Source organism: Coenobita brevimanus, chromosome 23, assembly GCF_032717465.1.
Source record: "Coenobita brevimanus isolate Jiangsu-jjx chromosome 23, ASM3271746v2, whole genome shotgun sequence".
Classification (NCBI taxonomy): Eukaryota; Metazoa; Arthropoda; class Malacostraca; order Decapoda; family Coenobitidae; genus Coenobita; species Coenobita brevimanus.
Window position 1 is genome coordinate 51,073,271 of NC_136976.1, and position 15,083 is coordinate 51,088,353.

At 40.6% G+C, this 15,083-nt stretch overlaps 1 protein-coding gene across 1 annotated transcript in view; it reads left to right on the forward strand.

The window, feature by feature from the left end:
* The window catches only part of IntS10 (integrator complex subunit 10), a 157,208-nt gene that overhangs the window by 117,367 nt on the left and 24,758 nt on the right, over nucleotides 1-15,083 (forward strand). Inside the window, exon 11 of the mRNA XM_080267138.1 lies at nucleotides 12,888-13,129. Coding sequence (XP_080123264.1) covers nucleotides 12,888-13,129 — 242 coding nt within the window. The remainder of the gene's footprint in view (nucleotides 1-12,887; nucleotides 13,130-15,083) is intronic.

The following is a 15,083-nucleotide window of genomic DNA, read 5'->3' on the forward strand; positions in this document are numbered from 1 at the left end:
AAACAGGGTCTAGCTCGGGGGAACCCCATTTCTCCATTTACAGATGTAAGCAGTAGAAACGAAAAATTCCCCCTCTTTGCTTACCTCTTGGCATCTTAACTTCTTTAAGAGATTTTCTGTACAACACGTGTGCCACTCTTAATTATTCTGCTCACACGTCCCTGTGTTAAGCCTAATGTGTCTGCCAACACACTCTGAAATGAGCCACTTGCATAAAATCTGAATGTCATTAACACCTGCAAGGCCTGGAGGGGCTGGGTTTACAATGGAAGAGTTGAGAGGTAGGATGGGACTGGAGTGTATTGGTGTTGTGATGAGGAGAGGTAGATTGAGGTGGTTTGGACATGTGGAGAGGATGGGGGATGATAGCTGGGTGAGGAAGGTTAGAAGTGTTAATATTGGGGGTGGGGTTATGAGGGGTAGACCGAGAAAGACATGGGACGAGGTCATTAAGTGTGACCTTAGGGTTAAGGGACTGAACAGGGAGGCTGCAGTGGATCGTGCAGCATGGAGAGCCGCCATTAGGTGACGAAGGCCGACACATGCAAGCATGTTGGAGCCTTTAAAAACGAAATAGACGAAATAAAAAAAAAAATAAAAATAGACAGCACAGGATCTTCTTGTCGCTGGTCCAACTAGTGGTTCAACTCCTGCACACCAGTGAAGGAGTTCTTGTCTGGGAAACCTATAATATCTCAACAAATGTTCGTCACTGTAAGCAAATGGATCCATTATGTCTTTGTAGTTCCTCTCAAATCTCATCGCTCTTCGTAATGCCAGTTCTACCTGTAAAACCACTTGTAATTCCATCTTCGTTCACAGAAAAGGGTAAATAAACAAACTTAGCATCACATGATTCGGTTTGTTTATTAGAGAAACATGCACTATTCGACACTACGATCAGCTTAAGGGTCTATCTATCTATCTATTGCCAGACGCCTCAATCCCGTTTGGGGTGGCCACAAACAAATCGCCTCCAAGTCGCCCTGTCCCCCGCCATTTCACTGCCCTGCTCCCAACTCACACCCCCCTCTCTCATATACCTCTCCACCCCATCCCTCCATCTCATCCTCGGCCTCCCCCTCCCTCTTCCCCCCTCCACCTCACTCACATACACTCTCTTCGTCAGTCTCTCACCCTCCATCCTCTCCACATGGCCAAACCACCTCAGTGTGTTCCTCATAACACTTCCTATCACATCCACATCCACACCACAACGCTCCTTTATATCCTCATTCGTCAGCCTGTCTCTCCACGTGACTCCACAGGCTCCTCTTAAATAACTCATTTCCACTGCTCTCACTCTTGACTTGTGTCCTTCCAACAATGTCCAAGCTTCACTTCCGTACGTTAGAGTTGGTATCACAATACTGTCATGTAGTAACTTTTTCACTTCCATGCTCACTTCCCTGTTTCTTATCACTGCTTTCAAGGAACCAGCAACCTTTCTTCCCTGCTGTACCCTTTCAAGCACTTCACCCTCCAAACCTCCATCCTTACTCATCACACTACCCAAATACTTAAACGTACTCACATTTTCCAATTCCTCACCATCTAGCCTCGCTGTACATTCACTAACTTCACCTCTCTCAAAGACCATCACTTTACTCTTCCCTACATTCACCTTTAGGTTCCGTTTCTTACACACTCTCTCAAACTCATCCACCAAGCCTTGCAGCTCCCCTTCGTCTTCACTCAACAACACAGTATCATCTGCAAACAACAGTACAGGGAGTTTCCAAACACTATCCTCTCTCACCAGGGCCACTCCAACATCCACTACCCTACCTTGTACCTCTTTTATTACCCCATCCATGTACAGATTGAACAACCATGGAGACATGACACATCCCTGTTTCAAACCAACTTTCAAAGAGAAAAATTCACTTAGTTCACCATCCACACGCACTGCAGCCTTCGCACCATCGTACATACTCTTCACAGCATTCAACAACTTCCCATCTACTCCATATATTCTTAACACTTTCCACAATCCTTGTCTATCCACCCTGTCATATGCTTTCTCCAAATCCATGAAAGCCGCATACAACTTCTTTCCCTTCTCTAGAAACTTTTCCACTAAAGATCTAAGAATGAATATCTGATCTACACAACCTCTTCCCTTCCTAAAGCCTCCCTGTTCTTCTCCAACTAATTTCTCTGTTCTTTCTCTAACTCTGTCTATAAGTATCCTACCATACACTTTTCCTATTATACTAAGAAGACAAATGCCCCTATGATTACCACATACTTCTTTTTCCCCTTTTCCTTTGTACAAGCTTAAGGGTGCTAGTCAGAAATCATAGCTCTACGAGCAAATATGGAGGATGGAGGATCGTAAAATTTGTTTGAACATACACCTTAGCGGTTTACGAGTGCGCTATGATTCTCGTACCCGCTACGATGATCTTAGCGGCCGTTACGAGCTGTCGAACATCCCACCTCAGGCCTAAGGTGGGGGGAGGGGAGGGGTGGGAGGCGGGGAAGACTTAAGACAAAGAACGAGAGAGAAAGGGGAGAGGGGGAGAGAAGCAATGAGAAAGTTATATAAATTTAAAAAGAAAGAGTGAGTGGGAAAAGTAAATTCAGAGAGAGAGAGAGAGAGAGAGAGAGAGAGAGACAGCTGGGGGAAGTGAAAAGGTAAGCACTGGAACCCAGAATTGTGCAGCGGACGACACTGGATTACAATGATGGTGAATATTTTCAATTTGAGAATGCAGTTCAATATGGTAATAATTTATTCTAAAAATATAGTCCAAATCTTGGCCGTTGAAAGCGTGTGCGACGACAGTTTAGTCATGTTTACTGGACATGAGAAAATTTGTGTCTAATCAGTAACTGGCAGCTGGAGGTGGAGGGTGGGGGAGTTGGGGGCAGAAGGCGGGGTAGACTTGTTCGCGATTCCCCCCTTCCCTCTATCCAGGGTAGAGGGGGGAAGGAAGGGGTAACCCCTGAGCAGAAATTAGTACGCGTGACTGTACATGTACAGTATGTATGTGTATGTGAGTATGTATATATATACTGTATATATATGTGTGTGTGTGTGTGTGTGTGTGTGTGTGTGTGTGTGTGTACTTACCTACCTAATTGTACTTACCTAATTGTATCTTTACAATAATGAGTCAAGCTCGTACTGTCCCGTGTCTTAAACCATATTTATCGTACATATCCTTAAATTTGTGAATTGTTTTGGCACACACTATTTCATTCGGTAGTGCATTCCATTGATCAATTACTCTGTTTGGGAAACTGAATTTCGTTACGTCTTTATCACCTCTCTTCTTATGCAGTTTTTTGCAGTGTCTTCTTGCTGATGCTTCCCCATATGTTAAGTATGTAATCATTTATGTCTATTTTCTCCTTCCCTGATATGCATTTGTATAGCATTATCATGTCACCTCTTTTTCTTCTCTCCTGTAGTGTTGGTAGATTCAGTTTATTTAGTCTTTCTTTGTAGCTTAGGTCCCTTAAGCTTGTTATCCATCTTGTAGTGGCCCTTTGAACTTTTTCAATCTTGTCTATGTGTTTTTTGAGATGAGGACTCCAGACTAATGATGCATACTCCAGGGTTGGTCTAATGAATGATGTTTATTATCCTTCTTAGCATGTCTTCATTTATGTATGTGAATGCTGTTCTCATATTTGCAAGCAGTGTATACATGTTCCATACTTTCTCACTGATGTGGTCAGCCGGAGATAGTCTGTTATTGATAATCACACCTAGGTCCTTCTCTCTTTCTGATGTGTGTAGGGTTTTATTTCCTAACGTATAATCCCAATCAGGTCTTTTTCCACTTTTACCAAACTTGATTACATGACACTTGTCCACATTGAATTCCATTTGCCATGTATTACTCCATTCATGGAGTTTACTTAATTCTTCTTGTAGCTCTTTACAAGAGTCTGTGTTAGTAATTCTCCTTTGTATTTTTGCATCATCTGCAAACATATTCAGATAGCTTTCATTTCCAGTGTTACTGTTTATATCATTTATATACACTAAAAACATGATTGGTGCCAGCACTGAACCCTGTGGTACTCCACTAGTCACTTCTTTCCATGATGAGTAGTTTCCCCTCAGTACTGTTCTCATATCTCTTTTTATGAGAAAGTCTTGCATCCAACAAAACAGTTTGCCTCGAATTCCTCCTTGATGGTACAGTTTCCATAAAAGTCTTTGGTGTGGTACTGTGTCAAATGCTTTCTTGAAATCTAAATAGATACTGTCCACCCATCCTTCTCTTTTCTGTATTGTGTTTGTTACTCTGTCATAGGAGCTCAACAGATTAGTAACACATGATTTTCCTTTTCTGAAACCGAACAGTCTTTCTGTTATCATACTGTGTTCTAGATGATTTACCCAAGCTTTTCTTATAAGCTTTTCTAATACCTTGCTTACAACACTGGTCAGTGATACTGGTCGGTAGTTGAGTGGATTTTGTCTATTTCCTTTCTTGAATAAGGGGACAATATTTCCTTTCTTCCAAATATCAGGTAGTTTCCCTTGACTCAAGGATATCTTGAAAATTAAAAATAATGGTTTACTTAACTCCTTTGCACATTCTCGTAGTACCCAACATGAAATCTCATCAAGACCACTTGCTTTTCCTCTGTCTAATTTACTTAACTCCTCGTGTATTACTTTTTCTGCTATTTGTATATCTGGTAGTATGTGTGGACATGCATGTTCCACATAGTCCCTCTCAAAATTTTTTTCTTCTGTAAAAACTAATTGGAAATTCTTATTTTGCGCTTCACAAATATCTTTCTCTTGTGTATAAGTGATTCCCTCGTCCGTAATGGATTGTATTATATCTTTTACTTTGGTTTTGCTTCTGATGTAGCTGTAAAATAGCTTTGGTTGATCACTACTTTTATTTATTATATCCTCCTTAAACTGTTTTTGGGCTTCCCTCCTTATTCTTGTATAATCGTTTCTTGCCTGTTTGTAATTATTATACGCCCTTTCACTATTATGTCTCCAGTATCTATTCCACAACAAATCTCATCTTTCTTTTGATTTTTTACATTCTGTATTGAACCATTTCTGTATTTTCTTATCTGCTTCTTTGTGCTGTGGGATGTATTTCTGGACTCCTATTTCATAAAATTCACAGAATTTTTTACATACAGCATTTAAATCTTGTCCTCTAAGCTCATTTTCCCAATCAACTTCTAAGAAATACTTCTTTAGGTCTTGATAATTTCCCATTTTATAGTTTATGCTCTTTTTGTAACTTTCATTGCTGTTAAGTATGTCATATGCTATCCTGAAGTCGTAATTTAGTACTGCATGATCGCTTTTACCGAGTGGAGGGTGATATATTAAACTGTCAATATCATTTTCTTGCCTTGTAAATATTAGATCTAGCATTGAAGGTACATCGAGTCCTCTTTTTCTGGTGGTTTCCCTCACATGTTGCGTTAGGAAAAACTCTTGCACGAGATCCAGGAGCTTTTGGTCCCAACGGCTTTCTTGGCTAATTATATCTAGAGAATTTCAATTTATATTTGTATTAAAATCTCCAGTTAGTATAATTCTTTCCGATTTCTCTTCCATTTTATGTAGTAATGCTCTTAAACTCTGAATTGTACTCTCTGCCAGGTCCTCATATTCGTCTCTTTCCCATGTGTTTGATCTGGGTGGCATGTACAAATTGGCTACAATTACTTCCCCTTCAGATGTGTTGATCTCTACTGCAATCAGTTCTACTTGTGATGATATATCTAGTTTTATTTCATTGACTTTTAGATTTTTCTTAGTTAATAATATAATTCCCCTTCCTTTTTTTTTTTATTTCTGTCTCTTCTCCATATACAGTATTGTATTCCTCTAAGTTTAGTATGTCATTGGATATCCTTGGTGTTAGTTTTGTTTTAGTTAGGCATATTATATGTGGTTCATTTTCTCTGACATAATCATTTATCTCTAGTAACTTAGATACCATTCCATCCACATTTGAGTACATCAACTTTATCATCTTATTTATATACTTGTCTTGACATGGTTCTACTACCTTCCCCCTTTTTATTCCCTCCTGTTTGTGTACCACTTTCGCACCTGCAATCCTATTACAGTACTTTGTAAAAAAATGTGTTCTTCTCCTCTTCTGATCTTCCCTCATTTTTTGTTTTTGCTTCCTCCCTCTTCTCTTTCAGTAATTCCAGTTCCTCTTGTGTTAGGCAGCTTTTTATCCATACATTTTTGAACTCCTCTTTTTCCATAAGATTCTTTGCATTTTTTAGGATCTCCTCCACAGTGTTTACACTCTGGAAAGTCACCTTTAGTGGTCTTGTCTTGCTTTTCTCGTATTTCCCTAACCTTTTGTGTTCCTCTATATCTTTACTACAGATTTCCTCTGATACTTCTTTCAGTAAGCTCATTACATTTGCCATCTCCTTTTTGTCTCTTGTGATCTTGTTTTTTACTTCTTCCTCTTCTGTACCAGTGATTACTATAGATTTGTTGATATCTACTGAATCTCTGACTAACTTTGGATTGTTTTGGATTATTCTTTTCACTTCCTTTTTAATGCTTTTTTCCTCTACCCTTGTTTCTAAGTCTTTCACCATTTCAGCATACGTTGTTTCCACATCATTTTTGTAGCTTTGCACAGCTTCTTTCACCTGTGTTATCTTCTCCTCAATATCACTGCTTTGGTCTGTCAGACTGCTTACTTGCCTAATTGTCTCTGTATCATTTTTGAACTCTTCCATAATAGTCTCATGATTGACTACTGTACTTGCCATTTCACTCATTTTCTTCCTAAGTGTACTCATTTCCCCTGTTAGTTCACTGATGGTTGTGTCTTTCTTGTTGGCCTCCCTTCCTAGTTTTTCTATTTCTTCCTTTTGCAAGTGCATCTGCTTCTTTATTTCATCAATTTCATTTTTGAAAGCCATTTCCAGTTTGTGTACATGTTCAACCAGTCTATTGTGAGTCTCCACTTCAACCAGTTCTTGGTAGAAATCATCATCTTGCTTTCTACCTTTATCTCTTTTCTTTTCCAAATGTGCTTTACTAAAGTATGTGTCCATTTTGCAATACTAAAAGCACAGTGTACTTACTGTACATTCCCTGGGGCAGTTGTAGTCTAAACAAACCTCAGCTGACTGAGCGCATTCTTTCGCCACTCATTTTTCTTTTCTGTTTGAAGAAGTCTTGTTTAAACTTCTTTTATTTATTTATTTTTTTTTTTAATAATAAAAAATCATTTAGTCTAACCTGGTTCAGGGCTTGACTCATATAAAGATAAAGATACTAATTTAGGTAATGCCACTGGCCTTGCTGGCTTGGTATGGAGCATTGTAGGCGAACGTCTGCACTCCTTGGTGTCTCCCATGTGTGTGTGTGTGTGTGTGTGCGTGTGTATTTACCTATTTACCTATTTGTATTATACAGGAATTGAGCAATGCTCGTGTTGTCCTGTCTCCATATCCACATTTATCAAGTCTACCTTTACACACATGAATGTTTTTCTCATGCACCACCTCTTTGTCTAAGTCGTTCCAAATATTTAAGAATATACCTAATTGTGATATACACGGAATGTACTATGCTCGTGGGTTTCCGTCGCTGTTTCTCAATAAGTCAAATTTAACTTTAAACTCGATTAAGTTTTTAGACTGGACGATCTCTTTGTTCAGGCTATTCCATAAGTCTATACTTCTGTAAGGAAAGCTATATTTCTTGATATCCTTCAAGCAGCTTGACTTTTTCAATTTCATTCCATGTCCTCTTGTTGCTCTCTTATCCCATACAAACAGATCTTTGTCAATTTTATCTACTCCCACCATGGTCCTGAATACCGCAATCATGTCTCCCCTCTTTCTTCTTTCCTCTAGCGAAGGCAAATCCAGTTTTTCCAGCCTCTCTCTGTATGACAGGTCTGTCAGACTGGGGACCATCTTGGTTGCTGTTCTTTGTATTCTCTCAATCTTGTTTATATCTTTCTTTTTGTGTGGGGACCACACTACCGCTGCATATTCTAACCTGGGGCGAATCATGGCCACTATCAATTTTTTCATCATTTCCTCATCCATATAATGAAATGCTACTCTTATGTTAGTCAAGAGCTTATAAGTCTCTCCAACTATCTTGTTAATGTGCTTTTCTGGTGACAAACTATCTTGGACCAGCACTCCCAAATCTTTCTCTTCTCTCCTTTTTGTGATTAATTCATTACCCAAAAAATAATTCAGTGATGGTCTCCTGGTACTTTTACCCATTTCCAATATTTTACATTTCTTTACATTAAATTTCATTTCCCACGTCCGGCTCCAATTGTGTATCCAATCCAAATCCTCCTGCAGTATTTTACAATCCTCCTCAACCTCTATCTTCCTCAAGATCTTTACATCATCAGCAGACAGACTCGCATAACTGTTCACTCCATCTACCATATCATTTACGTAAATCAGGAACATTACTGGCGCCAACACTGAGCCTTGAGGGACTCCACTTGTTACTTCCCTCCATCCAGACATCTTTTCCTTTATTACTGTCCTCATTTGTCTGTCTCTCAAAAAGTCTCTCATCCATTCCAGAAGTTTCCCCTTTAGTCCTCCTATATATTCTAGTTTCCACATTAGTCTCTTATGAGGTACCTTGTCAAAGGCCTTCTCTAAGTCTAAGTACACACAATCCACCCAACCATCTCTCTCCTGTACCACATCAATCGCTCTTGAGTAAAAGCTCAACAAGTTTGAAACACATGACCTTCCACTTCTGAATCCAAACTGACATTCAGCCAAAATATTCATCTCTTCCAGATATTTTATCCATCTGTCTTTCAGGATTCTCTCACACAATTTTGCGACCATGCTGGTTAGAGACACTGGTCTATAATTCAGGGGTTCTTCCCTGTTTCCTCCCTTGTAAATTGGTACCACATTTGCCCTCTTCCATTCTTTTGGCACTTTCCCCTCTTCCAGTGAGCATACAATTAAGCTGTGAATTTTATCCGCCAGTTGTTCTCTGCATTCCTTCAGTACCCAATTAGAAATTCCATCAGGTCCTGGGGCTTTCCTTACATCTTGAGTTTCCAGTAATTTATACACTTCCTGCACCTCCACTTTTATATCTTTCATCACCGGAACATTTCTAATCACTCCCTCCCCTTCCACAAGCTCCTTTTCTTTAGTGAAAACTGACTGGAAACGTTTGTTCATTATTTCTGCTTGCATTGCCGCATCCTTAAAGACCTCTCCATCTACTTTCAGCTTGGTGATTCCTTCCTTTTGTTTCAGTTTGCCATTAACAAATCTATAAAACAGTTTGGGTTCATCCTTGCATTTGTCAATTATACCTTTTTCAAAATTCCTTTCTTCTTCCCTACGTATTCTTGTGTATTCGTTTCTTGTTCTTTTATATTCTTCCTTTGTTCTGTCGTTACCTCTCTTTCTCCAATTGTTCCACGCCTTATCTCTCTCTTTTTTGGCTATCATACACCTTCTGTTAAACCACTCCTTTTTCCTGTTTTCTTTCCCTCTTACTCTTGGTACAAATTTTTCCACTCCCAAATTATAGAGGTCTAGAAAGATATCCCACTTCCTCTGTATCTCTCTTGTTTCTCTGAATTTTCTCCAATCCGCATTTTCAAAAAAGTTTCTCAATCCTGTAAAATTTGCTTTGCCAAAGTTGTATCTTCCCTGTCTATGAAGCTCGTCTCTTGGCTCGACGTTTCCTATTAACATCTGGAACTCAATGACCACGTGATCACTTTTTCCCAAAGGACAGAGATATTCCAATGATTCTATTACATCGGGTTCTTTGGTGAACAGTAAATCTAACCTTGCTGGTATGTCCTCACCTCGAAACCGTGTCTCTTCTTTGACCCACTGCGTCATCACATTATTCATTATTATATTTAATAACATAGTACCCCACGAATCCTCGCCGCCTCCCGAGTACCATTCCTCCCAGTTCACCTCTTTACAATTAAAGTCACCCACCAAAATTATATTATTGCTTTTCTCAATTATTTTTTGCAAGTAGTTAGCCATATCCGACAACATCTCATGGTATTCGTCATCCTTCCATGCTCTCGTCTTTGGGGGAACATACACTATCACCATATCTCTCTTCACATTCTCTCCAGTTTCTAATTTCATATATATCACTTCAGCCCTGCCTTCTCCCATTTCCACAGTATCTACATTTATGTTGTTCTTCACTGCTATCATCACTCCTCCTCCCTTTTTTTCTTTTCTGTCTTTTCTCCACAGTTTGTATTTACTATCTCCCAAATGAACATCAATATCTTCTCTTAATTTGGTCTCTACAAAGCACATGACATCAGGTTCATGTTCTCTCAAGAAATCATTAATTTCGATCCTTGTCGATATGAAACCATCAACATTAGTATATATCACCTTCAAATTATTTTTGACATTATTAATACCCTCTTCTCTCCTACTCTCTGTCCGTACCACTTCCTCAACTTCTGATCTTTCACAACCATCCCCCCTAGTTTCCTTCACTTCTGTTTCCTTAAATACCATTTCCTTACTTTCATATCCAATACTCCAAAAAAAAAAGTATTACGTTCTTCCTCTGTCCTCTTATCATTTTTTCCTTTACTTCTTCCTTTAATGATTTTAAAACTTCTCTTTCTTCTTCATTCAGATCTTTTCTTATTATAATATTTTCCATCCCCGCCTCTTTGCTTAATTTCCAGGTCACTTTAAGTATCTCATTTATTACACTTTCTGATGTAAACTTGACTCTCATTGGTCTTGTTTCCCCTTTCTTATAAGGCCCTATCCTCCTTACTTCCTCAATTTCTTTTACCCACTTGTCTCCTTCGGGGTCAATCTTGCCTAATATTCCTCTCACCATGTTCGTGTCTCTCTCGAGTCTTGCGAACCTAACCTTTTCTTCCTCTTCCCTGTTTCCAAATACTACCACACATCTATTCCTTTCTACAGTTTCTCTCACTATTTTCTCCTTTTTCTTCAGTATTTTCACTACATTTTCTTCCATTTCTTTCTTGTTCATTTCCCTTTCTTCCTGGATGATCTCTCATAAGCTGACCACTTCTTTCTGTTCTTCTTCTACGTGTGCCCACTTTGCCTTGTGTTCTTCTAGTACATTACTCACCTTCTCCGTTTTATTAGTACTCTCCTCAAGTTTCCTCCTCAGTTCAACATTTTCCTTCTTCAAATTCTTAATTTCTTCATTGGCTGTTTCGTTGGACTGGATTAGACTCTGTATGGTGATTTCCGTATTTCCTGACACATCTTTTATCACTAGATTCTCTACTTTTTTTTCGAGTTCACTAATCCTCATAATTAATGTTTTCACCAGGTCCATGACATTAGTATTAGCATCAAATCCTTGAAATTCCATTCCCTCATTGTTTACATTTTCGGCCATGTTTAACGTACCGGTAAAGTACCCAAACAGCTGTTACCGAATAAGCCACAAACATTCATGTATACTATTGCCAACATATCTTTACATTTTTGGTAGTCTACCAACTTTCATTATTTTAAATTTAAAGAAAGACCCTAGGAGACAGGACAGACAAAATTCCTGAAACTACTCAAGGTTAGGAGCGATGCCTGGGACGTCCTCTCTCTCTCCGGCTGTTCGTGTGTGTGTGTGTGTGTGTGTGTGTGTCCCTTTTCGCACTTGGCCAGTTGTGTATAGGAAAAAGGGTGTCAAGAGATGGTGATCATTAAAGTGATGTAAAGTATCATATACTGGAAGGTCATATCCCAGGAGGTGCCTACTGTGACTGTTACACCCATACCCCGATTTTCAGCACATTGATAACCTACGATTCGCTAGACTGAACAAAAGAAATGGGGGAACATTCTCACAGTCTGAACAATCTGAATAGCTGTCGCCTTGCTAGTCCAACACCCTGCCGCTCCCTAGGTTTGAAACGAGTGCATCCCAACACGGATGTGGTGGTGCAGGTGGCTCTCCCAAGCCTCTTTCCATCTCCTCTCTTCTTCCTCCCTCACCCATCCCTCCTTCATCTCCCACCACACTCAGCACTGCCAGGCATGTCTCCCTTTCCATCTCCATGCCCTCCTTACCCCTGGTTGTCTCCCTCCCCATCCTCCCCCACCCCTGCATGTCTCCAGTGTGTATGTGTGTGTGTGTGTGTGTGTGTGTGTGTGTGTGTGTGTGAATGAGTGAGTGAGTGAGATTGGGGGTGGGTGGGTAGTAGTGCAGTTTGGCTTTCTTGTCTCCTTGCCTGTCCCCCCACCCCCCGTCCACTGCTTGTCTCCCTCCCTGGCCCCACACCCTCCCCCACCCCTACTTGTCTCCCTCCCCCACTCCACTTGTCTCCCTTCCAGTCCCCCTACCCTCCTCCACCCCTGCTTGTCTCCCTGTCCATCCTCCCACCCTCCCCCACCCCAGCTTATCTCCCTCCAGTCCCCCCACCATCCCCCATCCCTGCTTGTCTCCCTCCTTGTCCCTCCGCTCACCTCCACCCACTCTTGGCACATTACCAGCTGCCTGCCTTCCTGTCAGTTGCTCTGAAGCATCTCAGTACTGCACGTCCCACCCATTTTACCTTCCTGCATGTAACATTTAGTCTCATTTTTTAGCAGTAGTATTGTTTATGAGGATACTAACATTACCCAAGGTGTTTCTGTGTCAGTCTCTGTTGATTGAATAAGGTATGTGAGAGTTTTGGTTTGGGCCTGGAATGCATGTCTGGCTTTTCTTCAGTATCTTATGGGGAATATTGCTTCTATATCCGACATACTCGCTTACCGAACACTCCCACTGTATGCAACATTGCCAGGTATCGGGATAAGGGTGTAATGACAGACGTCTGTGATTGATGTCATACTGTTTAGTTTAATCTGCATGATAATTGGGTTTGGCATGTATTTCAAGATTGTTTGCATTTTTCTTTTTGCAGAGTTTGTGAGAGTGTTGGAGAGCCTGGGGTCAGATCGGTGGTGGTGGTTGCGTGTATTTACTGTAGATGTGCTAATTTACCAAGGGCGACTCAATGAAGCATACCAGGAGCTAACCCACACCTTAGCCACCCATGACCGCACCACCACTCATCCTCACAACTTCCATGCACCTCCTGCTACTGCACTCCTCACCACTCACCTCAAGCTGGCATCAGTACATTATGCACTCAATAACCTCTCGGTAAGTTTGGCTTTTGCTTTACCCAGTATGTGTTTTTTTTTTTTTTTTTTTTTTTTTTTTTTTTTTAAGGTGGATAGACAAGGATTGGGGCAAGTATTAGGAATATATATGAGTAAATGGGAAGTTGTTGAATGCCATGAAGAGAATGTATGAGGGTGCCAAGGCTGCAGTGCGTGTGGATAGCGAACTGAGTGAATTTTTCTATTTGAAGGTTGGATTACAACAGGGATGTGTCATGTCTCCATGTATATGGATGGGGTTATAAAAGATACAGTGTAGGGCATTGGATGTTGGAGCAGCCCTAATGAGAGAGGGCATTGTGTGGAAATTTCAAGTACTGTTGTTTACAGATGATACTGTGTTGTTAAGTGAAGCCGAAGGGGAGCTGCAAAGACTTGGTGAATGAGTTTGGAAGAGTGTGTAAGAAATGGAATCTAAAGGTGAATGTAGGGAAGAGCAACATTATGGTCTTCGAGAGAAATGAAGTCATTGGATGTACAGTGCGCTTGAATGAGGAGGAAATGGAAAATGTGAGTGCATTTAAGTACTTGGGTAGTGTGATGAGTAAGGATGGAAGTTTGGAGGGTGAAGTGCTTGAAAGGGTACAACAAGAAAGAAAGGTTGCTGGTTCTTTGAAAGCAGTGATAAGAAACAAGGAAGTGAACATGGAAGTGAAAAAGTTACTTCATGACAGTATTGTAATACCAACTCTGACATATGGAAATGAAGCTTGGACTGTGTTGGAGGGACACAAGTCAAGAGTGAGAGCAGTGGAAAAGAGTTATTTGAGAGAAGCATGTGGAGTCACATGGAGAGACAGACTGATAAATGAGGAGGTGAAGGAGCATTGTGGTGTGGATTTGGATGTGATAGGAAGCGTTAGGGTAAATGCATTGAGGTGGTTTGACCATGTGGAGAGGATGGAGAATGAGAGACTGATGAGGAGAGTGTATGTGAGTGAGGTGGGGGTGGGAGAGGGAGGGGGAGGCCAAGGATGAGATGGAGGGATGGAGTGGAGAGGTATATTAGAAAGGGGTGTGTGAGCTGGGAGCAGGGCAGTGAATTGGCGGGGGACATGGCGACATGGAGGCGATTTGTTTGTGGCCACTTCTTACGGGATCATTGCGTGTGGCAGTAGATAGATAGAGACTTCTTTATTACCACCTGGTATTTTCATTACAGTATTAGATTGCATGGGCTTGATCTTCAGGAGGTGATTGGAGGTTTAATCATGTAATGCACTGAATCTGATGGTCTCCCTGTAAGTGTGCCAGGCTATCACAGCCTAGCCTCAGGTCCCTCCCTCCGTCCCTCCCTTTCAGCTGACAAGGAGTGTCACCCCCCCCTCCCCCCCCACACACACACTTTTTTTTTTTTTTTTTTTTTCCCTCCCTGCCAAATTTTAAGTGCATTCCCCTCATTACAGGTGATAGGAAGGGGTAAATTATGTAACGTACAGTACTGTATTTTTCTGTTGCTTCTAATGAGGATGCAGTTGGAGCAGTCTTGGAAATAGTGGGGGAAGGATATAATATACCAGAAATGTATTGCATTCTTCTGTTGGTAATAATCAAGGTGCTTTAGAACCAGTGTTGAAATTGTTAGGAATGGGTATTGTTAGGAATTGTATTGGTGGTGGTTAGAATGTAGTTGAAGCATTGTTGGAATACTGGGATAGAGTAAAGTGAAATGGTGTACAATATTGTATTTTCTGTTGTTGCAATTATGGGTGTAGCAAAAGAAGTGTAGAAAGTGGTGGGGAGGGGTAAATATTATACCGTGCAATGAGCTTTCCATATTCATTTGAATTATATAATTTATGTACCCCAAAACAGATCCTGCAGTCATAATTTAATCATGTTATTGCCTGAAAGCCATTTATAGTACAGCTCAGTATCATGAAAAGCTAGAATCTATTTGTTTGAAGTGTGTTTTGAGAGAGTTTAACAGGAAA